Source organism: Xyrauchen texanus, chromosome 40 (assembly GCF_025860055.1).
Source record: "Xyrauchen texanus isolate HMW12.3.18 chromosome 40, RBS_HiC_50CHRs, whole genome shotgun sequence".
NCBI classification, from domain to species: domain Eukaryota; kingdom Metazoa; phylum Chordata; class Actinopteri; order Cypriniformes; family Catostomidae; genus Xyrauchen; species Xyrauchen texanus.
The window spans coordinates 20,669,180-20,692,049 of NC_068315.1; the positions used below are offsets into that span (position 1 = coordinate 20,669,180).

General features: G+C 38.1%; 1 protein-coding gene across 2 annotated transcripts; it reads left to right on the plus strand.

The window, feature by feature from the left end:
- Window positions 1-538: 538 nt before the first annotated feature.
- usp42 (ubiquitin specific peptidase 42) lies at window positions 539-22,866 on the plus strand. 2 transcript variants are annotated; one of them, XM_052112264.1, is made up of 20 exons: window positions 539-612; window positions 2,749-2,799; window positions 3,008-3,264; window positions 3,400-3,609; window positions 3,898-4,008; window positions 4,303-4,402; window positions 8,172-8,239; window positions 8,403-8,473; window positions 8,589-8,671; window positions 8,889-9,000; window positions 14,998-15,138; window positions 15,225-15,325; window positions 15,800-15,953; window positions 16,076-16,735; window positions 17,226-17,317; window positions 17,421-18,377; window positions 19,738-19,985; window positions 20,564-20,727; window positions 21,189-21,239; window positions 21,327-22,866. In XM_052112264.1, the coding sequence occupies exons 3-20, from the start codon at window positions 3,018-3,020 to the stop codon at window positions 21,354-21,356; spliced, it is 3,600 nt and encodes a 1,199-aa protein (XP_051968224.1). In that variant the 5' UTR covers window positions 539-612; window positions 2,749-2,799; window positions 3,008-3,017; the 3' UTR covers window positions 21,357-22,866. The 2 variants fall into 2 exon arrangements, with proteins under 2 accessions (XP_051968224.1, XP_051968225.1); XM_052112265.1 differs by lacking the exon at window positions 2,749-2,799 and having other exon boundaries at window positions 550-612.
- Window positions 22,867-22,870: the final 4 nt, after the last annotated feature.

The window sequence follows — 22,870 nt, forward strand, 5'->3', positions numbered from 1 at the left end:
TTGTCTTAATTTATCTGACTTTTGACAGTTCATGAAATTGAAAACTTGCAATAATAATATACATAAATATAAATAATAACTGAGGTTCTGGTAAAGGCTGACAAAGTAACTTTTTATTAAAACTTTTTATTGAAACTATTAATGAGATATAAATCAATAGTTAATGCATGGAATGTGTGTGTATATATATACTCATTCAACAACTTCATAAGTTGTAATTAACCATAGGATTAACATTCAAATAGGTTTTCGGGGAGAAAAAAGTATTTTCGGATACAAAGAAGCCACGACCTACCTTACAAACCACCAATATCTTTTTCCTCTATTAAACGATTAAGATCTGGCTCTACAGTTATACCAAAATTACCCATGAATCAACTGTTTAAATCTTTTAAAACGGGGTATTGCTTTATTGTCGACGAGTTAACAGCAACAAAGACAATCAGCTGCCTTGATGGCCCTTCAATAAGGCCACATCCACACGAATCTGGGTTGGCTGACATTACGAAAGTACCCGGATGGACCCGTGGGAAACTACGTCATTGTTCACCGCCGGACGCTCTTTGGATTTTAGAATGGATGAACACATTTAAATTAATCATAAATTTACAGGTACGTTCGTTGTTCGATTTACATATGACTTATGATTGCTGCAAGTGAATTTTGATCATCGTGCGCTGTGAGGTTGAATTAGTTGCGTGGCACGAAATTGAAAACACCGGGTTTCGCAATGAGTCTACTAGAGGAGCTTTCGGCGGCTTTGCCTTGTCGGCCACAGCTCCGCTGGATTTTAAATGCCGAGCCCCTCCTTTCTCCCATTTCCGATTAAAATCTAGTTTTACCTAATTAAACTAACTGTCGTTGTGTTAATAAAGGATTACACCACAAAGATCAACAGCTTGATTGTTAGACGGGCTTGTGGAAGTGCGTGACCATGTTCACGCAGTGTTCCATCTGTATTGTTACGTTCCACCGTTACCATGGCGTTTATAGCAACACAAACGCGCGGGCTTCGATTCAGTTAAAAACCTTCAACAAGAAAGGCATCTGACTGCAAACATCCTCTGACGTTTTTTTGTTGCAAACGTTAAATGAAGCCTTAAAGACATTTATTGTTAGTATTTGCTATTTTAATCGTTCGGCAGAGGCCTGTCTCGCCCGTAAAGCCTTTAGCCGAGCACGCCAGATAACAGTTGGCGTACGTGCGGAGAGCGTGTATACTACACGATTATTTCTCCAAGTAAAATCACACACGGAACCGCCTGCGTACATTTTTAACTGAGTTTTAGCGTCTGAGTTTGAGACGAACTAATCGACAGTTCAATGGTACACGTACACACTTACTGGGGTTTTGTTGTGGAATGTGTTGATATCGGAGTTTCCCGTAAACTAGCTATCATGAATTAGCCAAGGCCACGACTCACCTGACGGTCAACTCAAAATATCAACACACACATCGGTTACACTAACACAATTATTATTATTTTTTGTTATTAATGGCTGGTAATATCCCTTTATGTACTGCCGAATCAATATAATTGACTATTTCGTAATACATAATGCGGATCGATTGGTGGTTCAGTCACTTTCGGTTTGGCGCCACGTCTCTGAGTTTGGGTAGAGAAACATTTCACCCAAGTTGCTTTCTACGCTTTAACGACGTTTTTGAGCCTTTGTAACATTACATATTAGGAACAGAGGCGCTCTTCTATTATGAGTGTACGCGTTTCTTTCGAAGTTGTATTTAGTTTTGTATATTCACCAAGTAGAAACAAGTTATATAACGGGGAATACACTCTATAGTCAACATCCATCAAGGAAATACATATTGTATGTTTATCAGTAACTTGGTAGAACTTAATGGAATAGTTACCCCAAAATGAATGAATGAAGGAAAAAAAATATCTCAACATTTAGTCACATTTTTTTTTTTTTTTTATAATGTCTCTGTTGGTCCATACAAGGTAAGTGATTGGTGTCCAGAACTTTGAACCTCTAAAAAGCACATAAAAGCAGCATTAAAGTAGTCTGGTCGACTCCAGTGTTTAAATTCATGTCTCAGGCTGATTTATTCTATGGAAGGAGCAGAACTTTTTTTATATTATGTGCAACGTCATTTTAAATGTATTTTGTTTAGGGTGATGTCACGTGTTTAGCATACTGTTCCAGTCACAGAAGCAAGGCCAGTAATGCTGTATTTTCTCTCTGTGAATCGCCACTTTTAGCGCTGGATTGCGTCTTTGCTTTATTAAGCAAAGAGGTGGGTGACGATATGCACGAAAATGTGAATGGCCAAAAACAAAATAAAAATGTGGATGTGAAAGTGGAGATTTATAGTAAAAAAATACTTCAATATTGATCTTCTTGTCACCCACATCTATCATATAATTTCAAAAGACATGGATTAAACCACTGGAGTAAAATGATTACTGTAATGCTGCCTTAATGGGCTTTTTGCAGCTTCAAAGTTTTGATCACAATTCACTTGTGGACCTGCTGAGATGTTCTAAAAATATTTGTGTTCAGCAGATGAAAGTCACACACATCCTGGAATTTTTGTAATTAATGGAAAAAAAAATACTGTATTAATATAATAAGCATTTATGCAGTATAGGCTACGTTTTTCCAATATTATTGGCAGACTTCGTTATATTCCTACCGACCTCATGCCGTAACATTTTCAATGTTTGATACACATTTGAACAATTAAGTATTTTGTTGTTCTGCCCTGTTAATTTGTGTTATCAGATTGGTGAATGTCCACAAAATAGTATGAGAAAGTTAGAGGATATAAGAAAGGTCAGTAGTATGCAGTTTGTTTTCTTTTAATCTTCATGACATCCCTTTCATGTTTCCTCTTACTTTATTGATATTGCTGTATGGCGATAATTCTTGTTCCACCAAACCCAACACTTGATGAACCAACTCCACATACATAAAATAAAAGTTGCTTTTGTGGCAAGGATGATTGTCTTTTGAATTGACATACATATTTGTTTTTACACAGAAAATGAATAATGACCATAGTTGACAAACCTCCAGAAAAACCTGACCCTGAGTCAGTGCGGTGCAAGCACTCCAGCTCTCTGACACCTTTCTCCACCAAAGACATGGAGAGTAGCAGTTCGAGCTGGAGTATTAGCCATTCTGCCCCTGAGCTTTCAAGGGCCAAGACTGCCTGCATGGCTCCAACCATTGGAGTGACTGTGAACAGTAGTAGTAATACTAATAATAATACAGCTCTTGACAGGCCCCGGGAGCAAGGCAAGTCCTTTTTCATTACTGTCAATGTTAAACAGTTGCCGTAGCACCGTATTTATTGTGTAGGACTAAATGTAAACTCATTATTCCTATATTGTTTGTAATGTGTGGCTGACATTTGTCTTTTCTACCATACAGTGGTGATGACCAGTGGGGACGGCATCGCTCTTCCTCAAAAGGTCCTCTTTTCCCCAGAGCGGCTCTGCTTGAAATGGAACCAAGGTCACCGCATTGGAGCAGGTCTCCAGAACCTGGGCAACACATGTTTCCTAAATTCTACCCTCCAGTGTCTGACCTACACTGCTCCTCTTGCCAACTTCATGCTAACCAGGGAGCATTCCAAAGCATGTAAGCATGCTGCACATGTGTCCTGCCCTGTGTGCTTACACTAGGTTATACATAAAGAGCCTTATTCATAAAACATGAGCAGAACTAGGCTAATTTTTAAGTTGTTCATAAATCCTTTTGCACATAAAATGTCATCGTATTAAATGAAACAGTTTACGTAAGAATGGTTTTACACACAATTTACATCTAAATTTGTTCTACTTGTGAATTATAATTAAGGCCCAATTACTGACATAACTTTGTTCTGATGTTATATGCATGTTGTATGTGTTTCCTTTTCCCATGAAGGTCATGAGCCTGGGTTTTGCATGATGTGTACCATGCAAAATCACATCACCCAGGTGTTCGCCAACTCTGGAAACGCCATCAAGCCCATTGGTGTGCTTAATGAACTGAAACGTGAGTGTGTAATTTAAGACCTTTTGACATTTTACTCCACATTTTATATTGCTGGCATTGCTTTCCTGCCAGACTGACATAAAAGAATGCAAATAATCTGCTTAAGTACTAAATCAAGTCTTAAGTCTTTATATCAGTGCTAGGGATGAGTTGAGGGTTAAGGCGAGATAATTATTAAGGTTAAGTCATGATGTCCTGATTAAATAGGAAATCTTCTGTAGCTAAGCGATAAGGAATGGTCTGGGATGACTGTTATGTATAACATGGTCCGCTGATCTTTTGTTCTTTTCCCAGGTATTGGAAAGCATTTCAGATTTGGAAGTCAGGAAGATGCCCATGAATTTTTGAGGTACACGGTGGATGCTATGCAAAAATCCTGCCTGCCTGGAAACAAGTGAGTCTAAACAATGCAGTTCTGTTTGCCTGTTTATAAGCATTTACAAGGCATGAAACAAAGATTTCCTGATTCATCTATGCATTCACTTCTCAAATAATCAGTGTTTAATAAATGTGAACTCATTCTTTCAAGAGCACTTGACTTATATGGATAAGAGGAAGAATGAAGTATCGTATTTACTGGTTAAACAATGCCAGTAGTTTTTTTTTTTTTTTTGGGACAATAGGTTATCGTGAAGAATCAAGGGCGATTTGTTTTTGTTAACTGTATTTATGATTGATTGTATTTGTTAACTCAGCAAAAAAAGAAACGTCCTCTCACTTTCAACTGCTTTTATTTTTGGCAAACTTAACAAGTGTAAATATTTGTATGAACATAAAAAGATTCAACAACTAAGACATAAACTGATAAAGTTTCATAGACATGTGACTAACAGCAATGGAATAATGTGTCCCTGAACAAAGAGGGGGTCAAAATGAACAAAAGTAACAGTCAGTATCTGGTGTGGCGACCAGCTGCATTAAGTACTGCAGTGCATCTCCTCCTCATGGACTGCACCAGATTTGCCAGTTCTTGCTGTGAGATGTTACCCCGATCTTCCACCAAGGCACTTGCAATTTCCCGGACATTTCTGGGGGGAATGGCCTAGCCATCACACTCATCCAACAGGTCCCAGACGTGCTCAATGGGATTGAGATCCGGGCACTTCGCTTGCCATGGCAGAACACTGACATTCCTGTCTTGCAGGAAATCATGCACAGAACGAGCAGTATGGCTGGTGCTGGAGGGTCATGTCAGGATGAGCATGCAGGAAGGGTACCACTTGAGGAAGAAGGATGTCTTCCCTGTAACGCACAGCATTGAGATTGCCTGCAATGACAACAAGCTCAGTCCGATGATGCTGTGACGCACTGCCCCAGACCATGACGGACCCTCCAAATCGATCCTGCTCCGGAGTACAGGCCTCGGTGTCATGCTCATTCTTCAATAAACCCGAGTGACCATCACCCCTGGTGAGACAAAACCGTGACTCGTCAGTGAAGAGCACTTTTTGCAAGTCCTGTCTGGTACAGCGAAGGTGGGATTGTGCCCATGTGTGACGTTGTTGGTGATGTCTGGCAAGGACCTGCCTTACAACAGGCCTACAAGCCCTCAATCCAGCCTCTCTCAGCCTATTGTAGACAGTCTGAGCACTGATGGACCGATTCTGCGTTTCTGGTGGAACTCGTTGTTGCCATCCTGTACCTGTCCCACAGGTGTGATATTCGGATGTACCGATTCTATGCAGGTGTAGTTACACGTGCTCTGCCACTGCAAGGACGATCAGTTGTCCTTCCTGTCTCCCTGTAGCGCTGTCTTAGGCGTCTCACATTACGGACATTGCAATTTATTGCCCTGGCCACATCTGCGGTCCTCATTAGGTTTGGGCGATGTCCCCTAAATTGGCAGTTGACGATGTTGACAGTAAAACATCGCGATGGACGATGATATCGTCATATAATTTTCAAAAATTATATGAAAAATTATAATTTCGTTATTTTACTAACCCAACCCATCGTCAGCGCTTTATCAGTTGCACGACACGTGAAGCATTTATTTTTTTTAGCTTTCACTTAAGAAGAGTTGTGCACTTTTTATTTTAATATATCTCTTTACATAAATACTATTTTCCACTTAAGAGAACTATAATTTCGTTATTTTACTATCCCAACTGACTCATCCGCGCTTTCCAATAGGTTGCACGTAAGGGGGAAAAATATTTCTTCCACTTAAGAAGAGTTGTGCACTTTTAAGCACTTTTTATTTTAATATATCTCTTTACATAAATACTATTTTCCACTTAAAAACTATAATTTCGTTATTTTACTAGCCCAACTAATTAGTACTCATCCGGGCTTTTTAATATATTGCGCCTAAGAAAAAAAAGTCGTCTTTGGGCAGCCTTCTTGCGAAGAGAGCAGCCACAGCCACGCTCACTGATGAGCAAAAGGTCGAGGCAGAAATGACCATGTACCTGCAGGAAATGGCCATTGATGCGAAGAGGACCTGACTGGGAAACGACAAAAGGTTTCCGTTCATGGCAAGATTAGCACGGAAATATCTGTGCATATATGCTACCAGTACTCCATCAGAGCGGGTCTTCAGCACAGCGGATAGTGTAGTTACTCCAATCCGCAGCTTATTAAAACCAGATAAAGTCAATATGTTGGTATTTCTGGCCAGAAACAACGAAATTTAAACATGGTCTATGGTGAAAGATATTAGACTTCTTTACGCATTTTTGGCCATCCGTTGCGGAGCTATTCGATTTTGCATATTGTTTTTTAAACGTTCATTTGTGTAGTTCATATGACCACTTTACAATATTTCAATAACATAATTTATTTTGTAGCCTGTGCTGAAGTTAATTGTGCTGCTAATTATAAGTGAAATGTTAATGCCGAGTTTCGGTCTGAGTGTTGTTCCAGTTTTCTTGTTCTTTATTTGTTGTTCTTCTATGTTTTAATAAATATGTGTTATTCATATTCACCTTGTTTCTTTCATTTGATTTGACATTATGGATTTATGGCCAAGGAAATTTTTCTTTAAATGTATTAACCAGACAAAAGTTATTTGACGTTCGCTGGTCTGGGTTTATCTTAAACTGCCGCTTCAGTGTATACAAGAGCTATGTGTCAATGAACAAGATGTTCTGAGACACTACAACTACTAATAATTAATTAATAAAGGCTATTTTCTTGTAGCCTACAACATAAAATATTTTAATCTAAATGTACAGTGTAATACATGTAAAAAAAAGACAAGAAGCTAACAATGTCAAGATCAATATTTGTGTAGCCTTCCTGACACGGTATTTTCACAGACTAACACGTCACGTCTCTGGCATATATTACAGTATTTAAAATAGCATATATGCATTAGCTATATTCTCAATTTAATTTACAGAGCAAAAAGTTTTTAGGTTAACTATAGAAGAGACTAGGATTAGTGAGTCACACTAGCAAGACTCGCAAAAGGGGGCGTGGCATCACGATGGTGGCTCGACATCGTGATGTTGGTCAGCCATCACGATGGACGATGATATCGTCCATCGGCACAACCCTAGTCCTCATGCCTCCATGCAGCATGCCTAAGGCACATTCATGTGTCAGTAGAAAGGTCTCTTTAGTGTCTTAAGTTTTTATAACTGTGACCTTAATTGCCTACCATCTGTAAGATGTTAGTGTCTTAACGAACATTCCACAGGTGCATGATCATTAACTGTTTATGGTTTATTGAACAAGCATGGAAAACATTGTTTAAACCCTTTACAATAAAGATCTGTAAACTTATTTGGATTTTTACCAAATTATATTTAAAATACAGTGTCCAGAAAAAGGGACGTTTCTTTTTTTTGCTGAATTTATATAGTTTATAATATTGTTTATAGTTTAAAGTCCTATTATGCACAAAATATTTTTTCTGGTTCTTATTTAGTTGCACAATAAACTGTATCGGGGAGTATAATAATTTGGACTCTTGATGCCTCCATGTCTGTGCCTGTCATAGGAAGAAAAGACCAAAAATTATTATTTTTATATTCTATTAGTCTATTTTAAAAACAATGTGATTAGTCGGTTATCTGCCTTTTCCACCACCTTAGTTATCGGTATCGGCAAAATCCACAATTGGTCGACCTCCAATATGCACGACAGAGGCAGTCAAAATCAAACACTTTAACTATGTAATTGTATCCTGTTTAATACTCCAATATTTTTTTTGACAGACTGGACAGGCAAACACAAGCAACCACTTTTGTACATCAGATATTTGGGGGTTATCTGAGATCCCGAGGTAGGTCATCAGTTTCTCATTTGTTCTTTATGAAATTATGCATATTCTGACAATAGACACACATAACTGATTTTGTTGTCTAAAGCTCTGCCATACTATTACATGTTTTTGTAGAATTTAATTGAATGTGTTTGAATAATAAATGCACATGTCTTTTTCACAGTCAAATGTCTGAATTGCAAAGCAGTCTCTGACACATTTGACCCTTATCTGGATATTTCTTTAGAGATAAAGGTAAAGGAAGCTCCTCTTGACATAAAAATGACCTAAAACGATGAAGTAATTGACAAGTTTAGAGTGGTTACGTTTAACAATAAAATCCTTATTCTGTTTGTATGTTTATTTGCAGACTGCTCCGACACTTACCAAGGCATTTGAGCAATTTGTTAAGCCTGAGCAACTTGATGGGGATAACGCTTACAAATGCTCCAAGTAAGGTGTTTTTTTTTTTTTTTTTTTTTTTTTGGTGTGTTTGCATACCACTCTCCTGCATTGTCCACTCTTGAAAAAAGAGGCTTGTTACTGTTGTACCCTGTTACAATTTTTTTTTTTTACATCAGTGGTATTATGCAATTTGACATGGATGACTGGTTTTGTGTTCCCTCTAATTCACTTTCCTTTAAGCTTATTGTGATCTCTGTCTTCACAGATGTAAGAAAATGGTTACCGCCTCAAAGAGATTTACCATACATCGCAGTTCTAATGTCCTCACTGTCTCACTGAAGCGGTTCGCCAACTTCAACGGAGGAAAAATTACAAAGGTAGTGTCATAACAACGTTTTGCTGTTAAATCTGTAATTGCTTCTTATGAACCTGGACAAACTTGCATGTCTAGATCAATAATCCATCACAATGAAATGTCACCTTCATGCAGGATATTTATTAAAACTAAGAATGTCAGTAGGATAAGATAATTAATTGAGTAATTTTCTTTTTTTGTGTTTTGTAGTTTAACATCCATCTCAAAATTATAACTTGCTGAGATTTTTTCTGTAATTGTATATTTTTCCTTTCAAAATGTAGAGCATTCCGTTTTAAAGGGTCATGAAACCCCAAAAAGTATTTTTTGTAGCCTACATATTGCACTTCAATGTATACGACGATCGTATTCATTATGTTTAGTATTAAAGGGAAAGTGGTTCTTTTTTTTTTTTTTTTTTACCATTTTTGTTCTTCCGTTTTAAAAACGAAAGGTGAAGCAATGTCACAAAACGTGAGGTACATATGTTTTAAGTCTAATATATGATAGGTTGAAGAGTACGTGTCTATGTCATTGGATTCTGAGCGTTTCACTACGTAATTCATGAGAAGGAATGCTTCCATCCAATCACTGCACTGTCACATGCATCCAATCAATTGCATGATATTCAATTACAGTGGAAAATTCAAAGTTACTCACAGACGTGACCTCGGAGAAGTGAGGGGCTTTTGCACTAAACGCCGTGGTGAGATTGAAATCACTCATCTGAACGGACCTCAGTCCATAACCAGAATGGAGCGAGCTTGTTTCTTGGCCACAGTGCTGCTACTGTAGCACTCCAAACAATGAAGCAGCTGTTTGTTTAGATGCACGTTTTCCATCCCGTCTTCCCCGTACGTCTGATCATGGACAGGATAACACAATGGCTTTTTCAAAAACAGAAGACATTGATGAAAACCGAACTCAACATGAACAAAACATGACTCAAAATCATGTCAACTTTCTATTTGGTATAGTGCGAAAGTAACTGGGATTCAAATCTAAAGGGTTTACCCGCATTCCGTCGCCAAGACAACAAAGTTAAAATACTGGATAACTTTACACAGATAAGGTTAGTAAGCAATTTTATCACATAAGTCATGTTAGCACGTATTGTGGCTATACTTTTGTAACATTTTGTATTAAATATTTTTTGTATTGGATCCGTTTACTTTCATTGTATGTGCAATGGAAAAGGCGATCAAAAGTGTTTCCTTTGGTAATCAATTTTATGCCACTTGTATGGCATAAAGTATTGAGTTTGGGGATTTTAACTTGTAGTAAAGACAAAACTTTCCTTGTCAAAAATAAAAACAAAAATTCATTTATGGTAGGTCTCAAATCGGTCCTTGTTTAGTTTGCTATCTGCTCAAAGTGCTGTTTGTACTCCTTCTCAAAAGTTTGAGCATAATATCTAGGCCTGTCGTGATTTATTAAATGTCTGATCGCGGTTATTTAATATAGCCATGATTGTTTGAGATGATCACGATTATTGTGCACTTAAAGCGACACTATGTTAAAAAAATAACAATGTTATTAATGAGTGAGTGCAACAAAAATCCATCTTCCAAACCATGTCTTTACCCAAATACACTTTGATAAACCTATAATAATTATTTGTATTTTAGAGCTGTCGGGACAGATTTTGTGGGAAATTGCATGCATGCGTCATTCGCCCGTGCACGTTCACATCATATCCGTACACACAGAAAATAAGCTCTGGCTACTGTAGCGTTTGTATGGTGTGGGAGTAGCCCACAATTAACGAGAAAAATTTACTATGGATCATTCAAAATTGCAAGCCTCCAGGGAATCTCCAGTTGTAAAAACAAAGAAACCCTTAACTCTTTCCCCGCCAAACACGGAATTTTCCGTGTTTTATGAAAAAACGCTTCCCCGCCAAACACAGAATTTTCCGGGTTTCCGTGTTTTAGGTGTTATACGGTAAGGAAGACCCCTGCGCATGTTTTGAAAGAGTACGCAACTCTTTGATCAAAGAAACAGACTGCGATCGTCTCAAACATGAAGAGGTGAAGTATTGAGAAGCTCAAAATATCAGACATAAACATGCCTTTTTATCAGCTTTTTGTCTGAAATGTTGTTTTTGACAAAACCTACCTCTGTTCAAGTCGCAATAAAAAAGAACAAATGAAGATAAAATAAAATCGTTTTTTTTTTGCCTAAAAGCAGAGGCTCAGATCTTTATTGTGATATATAGCATCTTCATATATTCATGGAAGAAAATATTCTGCGGGCCATTAAAGTTTAGCGAAAATCGTCAAAAACCCTGGCGGTGGCTGGCAACTTTTTTTTAAAAACGCTGGCGGGGAAAGAGTCAATAGAGCAGAGTCTACAAGCAAAAAGCGAAAGCGACGGAGTCCGTAAAAAGTAAATAAAATAAACATTGCCTTGGCTTTTCAGAGGTGGCGACAACTCTGAGATCTGAAAGGTTTCAAAAGCCAGAGATGTCTTTTTTTTTCTTACTCAACAGGTAAGATATTTTATTGATATTGTTTATGTATAGTTGTGTAATCACACACGTTTGTGTGTTTGTAGTGAAATACGATAATTATACTTTAATCGGTGCAGAAATTTTCACTTGCGAGCACACGTTTGTTTTTCTTTATAATAATAATTTATATAAATAAATCCTTTAGTCCTAGGCTTGCCAAGGACATGTGAGTGTTGAAATTATGTTGATCACTGGTTGTAACAATGACAATCTATATATTAGTTACTACCGTGGTCTATTTTGGCCAGAATGTCCTGCAGTTATAAAAACTAGAGATGCACCGATTGCAATTTTTCTTGGCCGATTTCGATTTTCTGCGAGTGTAACCTGCCGATACAGATTTTTTCCCGATTTTCTTTCTAAGAACTATTATTGACCGCATATACAAACAAAATCTACCTTTCTTCAATGCTAAATTTTATTTTCATAATAAAATAAATTATTAAACATTACAATTTCCTCCAAACTGCACTAAGTTACAGGATCTTATCTCACTTAAACAACTCTCAAAATAAAGTGCTCTGTGACTAGAAAGGGGTAGAAATAACAATTAACTGCAAATGAGTTGCTTTATATAACAGATGTCATTTCCCACTATTTTTATAAATTGACGTTTTTTCTCTTTATTACAATGGACTCGTCTAACAAAACAATTCCAAAGATCTGAAAAACTGAAGTGTCCAATACGCTCAACTTACGTTAGATGTACAAATATCAGTTGTAAAACTGAGCACTGCTTCGGAAACGGCTTGTAACCATATCTGTCAACACTCCCGTTTTTCCCGGGAGTCTCCCGTTTTGTTATTTCTTCCAAAAAAAAACTCCCATAATTTGTTTGGCCCAAACCACGTTATATGAATAATCACATCAATATATTATTCCGCGATGGTTCAGTTGCCAGATCTGGAATGAAACGCATCCTACTCACACAATCGACACATCATACACATTACAAATCATTTATGACCTCAACCTGGCAACCTACAACCCATTTGCGCTGTTGATATCTGTGCAGGCAGTAGACGCTGGATGTTAAATCAAGCATCACTGGTAGATGGGAGAGGAAGACTCAGCTGGTGCTCCGGTGATAAAAACGAAATATACATGTACATTTAACAACCGCTGGATGGAAGAATTGAATTTCATATCCCGAAGCCATACCGACAATGTCCACGTCTTTTGCAATGTGTGTCGCACTGATTTTAATATCAGACACGGTGGGAAAAATTACGTTACTCAGCACATTAAATCACAACGGCACAATTTGTATAGTATTTAGCCTGCCTCTGCCATCCAGCACCCCAATTCCCCTCTCCCGGATTTGTGTACCCAAATGTTGACAGATAACAGGCTGCATGTGTGACATGACACGAGATTAAACAACTCGGGCAACGCGACGTCGGAAAGTACCTCCTACTCTGTATCGAGGACATTTATCTGATTTCTGAACCCTCTGTCCTCAACTATGGAGAACAGCTGGTCATCCAGGGCCATGAATTCCATAATTTTCCTCGTAATTGCTTTGGTCTTTTCGCTGCTCATTCCAAGGAATGATAGGAGAGGCTGCTGACTTGTGGCTGGCTCCGAGCTCTGGCTAGCTTTAGCGCTTTCACTTTTTAGCTTCTTTTTTAAAATGGGCATTTTCAGCTGGGTGATGGTGTTATAAATGTCTAATTAGGTTTGTTGATCCGAAAGTTATTGTGGTGGTTCCCCCACGGTTTACTTTGGCCTTACAATTATTACACATTTCGAACTTTGTTTTCTTCACTCACAGTGAAGATCATCCACGCCAATGACATGTTTACATGCAGCTGTGACGTTATTGCCTGCACTGCTGGCAACAAAACGGACAGACGTGAGGCTGACTGGCCGGTTACCGGGCTGAGCATGCAAAAAATCGTCTAATTCCGTTCCCTGGCCGGTCGATCGGTGCATCTCTAATAAAAACTTTACAATGTTTGACCAGATCGGACTAGCAATCGTTATGTCTAATGTTAACAAACGTTTAACGCCTAACTTTGGTAACGTTATTTATTTCAGAACATCAATGTTTCCACGAAGTCAAAACAACAGCATAAGATATGGCACTTACCTGCTCAGATGACATGTTTTCAGATATGCGTCTTTTCCTTTCATTCATTATTTATTTGTCCATTCACTCTGATGAGATTTCCTGTATCCATGTGTACACCGGTGCCTTGAACAACATTCATCCGCACAGAGGCGGCACAACTTGCGTCATTACCAAAACAACGTTCAAGACACACAGTTTTATTTTTTAACAGCTAGATGGTTACATAGTGTAGCTTTCATTTTCCTTTTAAATTTTAATTTGAAAAAGGGAATTTTAAGCGAATATATTTATATGGCATCAACGGCGCGTTTGTGTGTCATTCAGTTGAATTCCAAGCATCACTGAGCCGGTCTGCGGACATCAATGTGAAGTGCTTCTCAAGTGCCATCAGCAGAGGCTCGCGCCAAACTCCTGCAAAACATTTAAATGAACAAATATAAACTTTGATAGTGAATGTAATGTGCTCCGGCTTCACTTTTAAATGAAGGGGTAATGGCAAATGTTCCTGGTCATAGCGGGTTCATACACGCAGTGTTAATGACACGCAGTAACACAGGAGACACACGCTTACTAGAACAAAATTTCAAAGGTTTTCTTTCATGAGAAATAAGGGCTTGTGGGTTTAATCAAAGAACATTAAAATAACGTGTGAAAGTGCAGAAATTAGGACAGAAATATTTTACTATAGCATAATATAATATAACATAATAAATTGTTGTATTTTTTTATTACAAAATAATATAAAATGGGTTCCAAAACCAACAGTGAAAATATAAAAAAAAGAGAAATATTTAAAGGATTTAGAAATATTTTGATATTTCAAATATTATTTTTCATGTAATTCATACATTTTAAAGCCTTAAAAAGAAATCAGTGTCTATTTTATGTGATTTATGTATTTTAAGTTAAATATGTAAAAATGACTTCTTAAGGTGTATGAAGCAAACATGCACCATAAGAAATATTACAGTTAATTACGAAAGACCTAAGAGACATTTCATAGTCATAATGGCAATTAATTGTTTGACAATTTATCATCAGCCAAATTTCATAATCGTGACAGCCCTAATAATTTCCAAATCTTTGATATACAAACTGTTCTCTTCACTATTCACACGTTCACACCTTTTTGTTCTGTGTTTTGTTCACACCAAAACTTTTTTGCTTTTTTCTCCATTCACATGTTGATGTTCAGCGATCTCTGTCGAGAGTGTGTTGTAAGCCTAGAAAGTGAGTTGTTGTGCTTGACCCCCCCCTGCCCCCTTCCCACCCACTACACTCCCACAATTCTACATATTTTCACGCCCATTTTAAGAGCCTTTTTTTTTTAAGTTTGAGGTTTGAACGACTTGCACTGAACTAGTGGGTTTCATGACACTTTAATGTTAAAATTTGAAATATACATGTTCAGCTCTGGCATTCCTTCTTTGCAGGATGTGAGATACACAGAATATTTAGATTTGCGTCCATTCATGTCCCAGTCTCATGGAGAGCCGCAAATCTATACTTTGTACGCTGTGCTGGTTCATTCTGGATTCAGTTGCCATGCTGGACACTACTACTGCTATGTAAAGGCAAGTCATCTTGTAAAGACATGCTGCCTGAAATGTCATATTGTTAAGACCTGATTTGCAATTAATGGTGCAATCCTTTGTTATAGGCAAGCAATGGGCAGTGGTATCAGATGAACGATTCATCTGTGTCTCTTAACGATATAAGAACAGTGCTAAATCAGCAAGCATACTTGCTGTTCTACATTAGGTAATGGTCTAAATTAACTTTCTTAAGGTCTAAATTCACTTGAGTACAAAACCTCGAATGGAGACGAGGGATGTGCAAAATGACATTTTCAAAATCGACCATTCAGTGGGTTATGTCAAGGGTTAGTTGATTAGTCAAATTCCTGTATAATTAGGTTGGAGTAATTTCCACAAGACACCAATCAGACGTGTTTCTTAATAATAGGCTGTGGACTACCACCCCTGGAGTTGTGAGTTCAAAACCAGGGCATGCATAGTGACTCCATCCAGGTCTCCCAAGCAACACGCTTTCTTAAATATAAAAATTAAAAACCTTTTAATGACTTTATTACTCGTCTGTGTCACCAATCGATAGTCAGTTGTTGAACGACTAGTCGTCAATTCTTGCACATCCCTAATGGAGACTTTGTACTGCTGGCACCAAGCCTGTATGTTTCTGAGAAGTCTCATCAGAATTTGCCTGTTTTTAAAATAGGTCACCGGACTTAAAAAATAGAAGTGACTATAGTCAGATGAACCATACTCCTGGTCAGTCATCTCCACGACCATCCATTCCACTCAAGATGAATGGGCCTCAGTACACCTCCACATCCTTTATTGGCCCACAACTGCCACCTCATATGATGAAGGTACTGCAAGAGAACTACACATTTTCACAAATCACTGTAAAATAGGTTCCTTTCTTGTAAGTGTTACAAAAATTTTGGTTAAGGGGTTTTCTTGATATGTTCACTTTTCACCCACTTTGCAGAACTCGTCATACGTCAACGGGAATGGGAATAGTTCTTCAAAGGAATACCATAGTGGCTCAAAGCCCAACAGAAGCTTTTGTGGTGTGCCCAAAATAGGCTCTGGCATGTCCCTTCCATCCTCTTCTGCATCCTCGTCCTCTTCCACATCTCTGTCCAACCAGATTGTTCGACCCATGGGCATTCCTGACTCATCTAAGAGGCCGAAGTTAACATTTCTCATTGGTCAGGGCAAGCCTGTGAGACCTAATCAGAACCAGACGAACCATAATTGCTCTTCATCTTCAGCCTCTCACTCTCAACCCACCTCCTCCAGTAACTCAGCGACTACCTCAGGCTTCCAACAGGCCAAGCAGGTCAATGGAACTCCCGCCAATCATACTGCAGCTACTTTCTTGGTTCCTTATGGTCAGGAATCCTCTGAGGAATCTGACCAAGAGGCTGGAACTTTGGAGAATGGAACTGCTCCCAAGATAACCAATGGGAATGGAGTAAAGGATGACTTGCAATCCCACAATTCCAGCTCACTGCCTCCGCTTACCTCTAAAACAAATGGTTCCAATGGCTTTCCAGAGTTGCATGTGAGTGAAAACGAATCAGGATCTGCCCACAAATCTCATAATGGCCATCCCAAAGCCAATGGTTTTAATCACACTGATAAGGTACAGAATTTAAAAGACAAACCTTACTGTTCGTTGGTGGTATTTCTTGACATGTACAGTTGAAGTCAGAAGTTTACATACACCTTAGCCAAATACATTTAAACTCGGTTTTTCAAAATTCCTGAAATGTAATCGTAGAAAGGTCAGAATCTTGCCTAAAGGCACAGTTAACTTTGTGTATGAAGACTTCTGACCCACTGGAATTGTTATGTAGTCAATTAAAAGTGAAGTTATCTGTCTGTAAACAATTGTTGGAAGAATTACTCATGTCATGCACATGTCCTAAACAACTTGCCAAAACTATAGTTTGCTAATATGAAATATGTGGAGTGGTTAAAAAAAACTAGTTTTAGGTTGAAGTCAATAAGAGTATGTAAACTTACTTCAACTGTATAAAGAGGTTTAAATTCATAAGACTGATTCAAGTTTGTCAGTTAGGCTTTCTATTTTTGTCAAGTAAATAATATTTTTTTTTTCTGCTTTTGATCAGGTTACGGGAGCGCCACATTTTTCATCTCAAACTAATCTGTCAGATAGTTTGGACTTGGAGTTCAGCTTTAAGCCTGGGATCTGTGAATCAAGGTAAGATGCTCAATAACTATTTTCTTGCAGCTTGATCAACTGAAAAACTTGTTAGGTTTCAGATGCTATAATCTTTCTCTGGTTCTGTTCGTTCATCTAACAGCTCCAAACCACCAAGTTCAGATGGCCAACGTTGTTCCTCACCCTCAAGCAAAAGTACGAACAATCTCTCTGAATTTTTAGCCCAGTCTGCACCTTCATCTAATGCCTCTTTGGTCTCCAAGACTACGGACAATGAACTTAATGCCCATGCAGCCTCAAAGGTTGAGTCGACGACTCCTATCCGAGCCACCCATCTAGTGGTTGGCATGTCAGACTATCAGGCCAACCATAGTCTGAGTCTCAATGCAGGTGATGGTCACACAAGTCCACATAGATTAAAGGAGACACCCAGGTGCAATGAAGGGATAGGAAAAGACTCAAAACCATTACACACGGGCAAGTTTGATTCCGGGGATGGAAGGAGACCAGGTGAGGACCAAAATAGGCTTTTAGAACGGCCTCAATTTTCTTCTACCCTGAAGGACAGGGACAGGTACAGACACAATAGGGAATATGATGAAAGAAACAGGCACCGCTATGGGCACAGTGGACGTGGCCATCGACTGGAAAAGGAGTGCCGTCATGCCAGAGAGCGCTCCACCAGTAGAGATCGTCATCATCGTGATGGCGAGCGCCACTGGGACCGATTCTTGCACCACCGTCGAGAGCACCACCATTCCCAAAGAAGATTTAGAGAGGAACGTGATTGGAGTAGAGAATGGGATAATCGAGATAGGAGAATTGCAAGTGGATATGATTCTCATCGTCCCTCTGGACACCACAACAGGGACGGCTTCTTCAGTCACTGCCATCGTGGGGTGGAAAGTGGACGTGGAAGAGAACTTCATACTGTTCATGAGAACAGCTCAAGAGGTAAACCGTCATCTCCACGTTCTGTCAGCCCGCTGCCTGAACGAAACAAGAGGAAACGTAGCCTATCGCTTGACGTAAAAGAGAGCTCCGATGAGTGTCGAGCCAAGAAACCCAAGAAGAAAAAGAAAAACAAAGATAAACACAGGTGAGTAAATGTGTTTTGTTTGAAATGCTTGTAAACTACTTATTTGAGATCTGTAGTAAAATAGCAAAGGATATTTGATAAAAAAAAAAAAAAAAAAAGCTTACACACATGGCAGGCATTGTTAGAAAAAGAGGCTGTCAGTTAAGGATCCTCCTGAAGGACACTTGCCTGTGATGGACAAGTCTGTGGTCCATGTCTTCTAGTGTTTACGGAGTTGTCAATATGATCTTTGTTGCATTGCCACATCTTTCTATTGTGTTTTGTTTTTCTGGGCTGCGCACAAAACAAAGATACAGAGCATCAAGTGTCATCCAATTAACGAGAAAATGACTTTTGAGCAGGTTCTTTTAATAAATCATTCGAAAAACTCAAGTTATCAGTTTGAACCAGTCTAATGAATTTTTTGCTGAATCCAACAAAGCTTTTAACTAATAGAGCCAATGCTTAATATGTTCACCTGCTGTGACATTTGCATGCACAAACAATGCATACAGGTCCATGCTGTACAATAAATTAGGCTGTTTATTCACGTGAAGTCCTGCTGATGATGAAATTTATGTTACATACTTTTTGACTGATTTCTGTCTGTCTCTCACAAAGCATGTTACCATGCACAATCTTACACAAGTTAATGTCTTGTAAATGTCTCCTTTAATAGAGTAAGTTCATGAACTTTTAAGAATTAAACAATCAGCATTTTTGCCCATTACCACAATTTTGTGTTGCATATAAACACCTTTAACGGTGTTCTCACAGCTTATCTGGGGTGCACAAGTATTGTGCGCATGCCTGTTTACATTTTTACTTCAAAAGCAGATAATAACCTGATTTTAAATCTCATGGAATCATTTGCATTGTAGGATTTTTTTGAATAAGCAGATTTTTTTATATATATATTATTATTTTTATATAGTTATTAGCGCATTAGTGTGCATGTAAATGCACCCACTCACTGGTGTTGATGAATTGTGATTTAGATATCCATAAATACTATGTGGCTGAAAGTTTGTGGACACCATTGGCATTCCAGTTCATCCCAAAGGTGTTCAATGATTTTCAGGTCTGGACTTTGCACTGGCCAGTCAAGTTCTTCCACACTTATGGACCTTGCTTTGTGCACCGGTGAATTGTCATGATGGGATAGGCAAGGGCTCTCTCCAAACTGTTGTCACAAAGAAGCACACAATGCCCTAGAATGCCATTTATATTGAGTAGCATTTACCTTTTAATCTTCACTTGAATTAAGAGTATGTTAACTTATTACAAGGGGGGTGCCACATACATTTGGCCATATAGTGTGTCTGTGACAAGTGAAGTGGAACCAGTAGCTTAATTTATCATTGTGACTTTCCATCTGTAGACACTCATACAAGGACCCTTCAGAGTGGAATGACGAGAGCAGCTCAAAGAAACTTAAAAAGAAGAAGAAGAAAAAGAAGCGGAGGTGGAACGATGAGAGGCCTGATAGAGACTTCCCTCAGAAGCGAGAAGAACATGATTCTAGAGCTAGGAATGGTACAGAGAGAGGAAGTCCTCACCGCAGCTCTGAGTCTCTTCAGAATGTAAACCGAGATCATATAAAGGACCAGCAACTCAATGGACATAAAGGTGCGTAATTATAAATCAAGCTTTTAGATTTTTATATTTGGTATTAACACCTGTCTCAGGTCATCGCACAAGTGGCCAGCACTACATACAGATGTAAATGTGGTCCAGTCTCTCAAATCACATTCTGATGTCATAAGAGATTTGTGTGACCACATCACATGTGTTATGTAAATGCTAATGGTTCCCGGACAACAGAGAAGGACCGTCTACTTGCCTAACTCTCCGCTATTGTCGTTTACAGTAGCTTTAATGAAAACTGTCTGATGGATTATTTTGAATAAGACAATTCAAATAAAGTACATGCATAAGACTTCACAAGACTTCATCAGTTTGCCAATTTTCAATGCAACAAGGACAACTAACATAAAGTGGGACCTAGAATCTTGCCTGGATGGATTGCCAGTAGCTGGAATTATTTCCATTTATAAATTAGATTTTAGACAGTTGGAGGGATTGACCACAGATTGTTTAGAAATTGCTTCAAAATGCTCCCCAGACATCCACAAGTGCACTTTACTACATTCACACATGGATGACAGAACTTTGAACTAATGTGTGTGAAATGTGCTGTTTTTCAGCTAATGGCCAGAGCTGTTATAGTGGAAGTGAACTGGATCTCTGTCGTACTGGGGTGGAGAAAGATGTGAAATACAAAGTCTGTAAACACGCTACTAGTGTGAACAGCTCAAATACAAATGGAGACATGGACAATGTCTACCACAGGGTTCTTTCAGATGTTGAAGTGAGTGGATTCCCTCATTTAAGGAAAAGTTATGGGATGAAGCTGTACAGTTCAAGTTTTACACAAATGCAGTATTTCAAGTGTTCAAATTTGTTAAAGTTCATAAATCTTTGATATATTACCACTCAGAAAACCATTCATCCCCATGAACACAATTTGTTTGCAATCCTGATGTACAAGTAACTCATTCAAAGATGCTTTCAGTATATATAGGACAAAAGAAAACAAAGGAAATATACTACAATGCATGTACTATATTGTGTACATGGAATGTGCATGCATAAAAATATTATTTTTTTATTGACTTTAATGTGGGCCTTTGTTTAGTCTATATATGACCCCACAGGAACAAAACTATGCCACTGTTGTTTTCCTTGTGAGAATGAAATGTGAACTAGTCTCATATAATTCAGAAAAGTTGTCATTGTTCCATAACTCTGATAACATTTTGGTTTTCACAGGCAGTCACAAATCCTCACAAAAGGGAAAGTGATTTCTCCCCTACACCCAAGGTAAGAAAGCTTGTGCAATTATATGTTGGTGTATACTCTTTGCAAAATAAGCTCACCTCTAATTGTGTCCTCTTTTCTTCTTTCAAGATTCTGAAAACCACCCATGCAAACATGTGAAAAAATCTACATATACAGAGACCTGACATGGTGCTGAACATTTAGAACATACTGTGTTTTACCACAGAATACATTTTAAAGTTGCATCTTTTTAAGGCAATGGATTTTTTTAGTACACTGAACAGAAATGAACTTTGATCATTTTAAAAAAATTATATATAAAATTAATATATGCGATTAAAACAAAAGCCTGGAGCTTAACATCAGAATTGCTGCTCAGACGTAGACTCAGGATTTTCTCACTTGGGAAGATGAGACAAGTGCTCCCTTTAAGGAGACAAATCTTGGAATGAGAAGAACATTTATATGCTGCATTAACGGAGAAAGACTGCTTGTCTCTTGGCTTCAAGTTATGATGTCACCATTTTCGCATATCGTTTGTGAGGACTGTCTCAAAAGGAGCAGACTTGGCTATTGCTACACGTGCACTTACATCACAGTTAACCTGGACACACTTGAGGACATAAGATATTTGCTTTGCTGTCTCTTGTATCTCTTTTTAGCATCTCACTGTATTATTCTCATTCTGAATTTCCTCAAACTTATTTAGAACGCAAGTTCATTGTGTCTTTTTTAATTTTCGGTATTTAGTTTACTTGAATCCACTTTGATTTTAGTCAAGATAATACTGTGAATTTAAGTTGAACTGTACTATCAGTTGTTCTTTTTTTTTTTGGTCCTGTATCAGGAGTTCAATAGACAGTTTCGGTAAAGCCACTCATAGACCATGTTCTCTGGACATAAGTTAATGTTTTTGTTTTTCTCCCCCAGCAAAAAAGACATGGTTATAAATGGTTATATTCAACTTATTTTACTGTAGCATGTCAAAGTAAATGTGTACAGTGTACAATACGTTGAGTGAGAGGAAACAGCCTTAATGTCTGAAATTGTAATATTTTCTCTCACTATGTTTACAACATTTTGTTGGAGTGATTGAACATGTATGTGAAGATGGGATGTGTTTTGATTTTGTAAAGGGTGGGCTTTCCTTTTTACATATAAAGAACAACTTTGATTTGATTTGTGAAGAAAAATGTACAGTTAATTGATGATAATGTTTGGATTCTTTAGGTTTATTAGGGGGGAAAAGCATGTTTGGTAATGTTACATTGCTTAAACAGCCCGCTGTTGTCACAAAAAGGATGGTATTGTTTGTGGATAGAAGCAATGATTATTCCTTCATTTTCATATTCATGAAAGGCATGTGGAAATCCTTAAGATTGAAAATTGGGATATATGGGGTAATTTGGTGTCATCAGTATAGCTGTGTTAAGAGAAGACATGCATTAGGATACATTTTTGGCACCTTCTGTCCAGGTGAGAAATAAACCAAGAAACACTGACTTGGAAATGCCAACTTGAAGGTAAGCAGTATATAGTTGACAGTGCACAATGTTCAAAGATTCAGATCGCTTAGTGCTGATTTATGTGAGGATGCTCTGCTTGTCTTGAGCACTTCATTTACAGCAACGTGAGCATTTTCATACAAGTAACCAGATTTGAAGGTGAATTGG

Excerpts from the sequence above, each read along its gene's own strand:
- usp42 (XM_052112264.1), top strand. The coding sequence starts at position 3,018 with ATGACCATAGTTGACAAACCTCCAGAAAAACCTGACCCTGAGTCAGTG. Across the intron at positions 8,240-8,402 it reads GGGTTATCTGAGATCCCGAG|TCAAATGTCTGAATTGCAAA; the intron begins GTAGGTCATCAG and ends TCTTTTTCACAG. Across the intron at positions 15,954-16,075 it reads TGCCACCTCATATGATGAAG|AACTCGTCATACGTCAACGG; the intron begins GTACTGCAAGAG and ends CCCACTTTGCAG.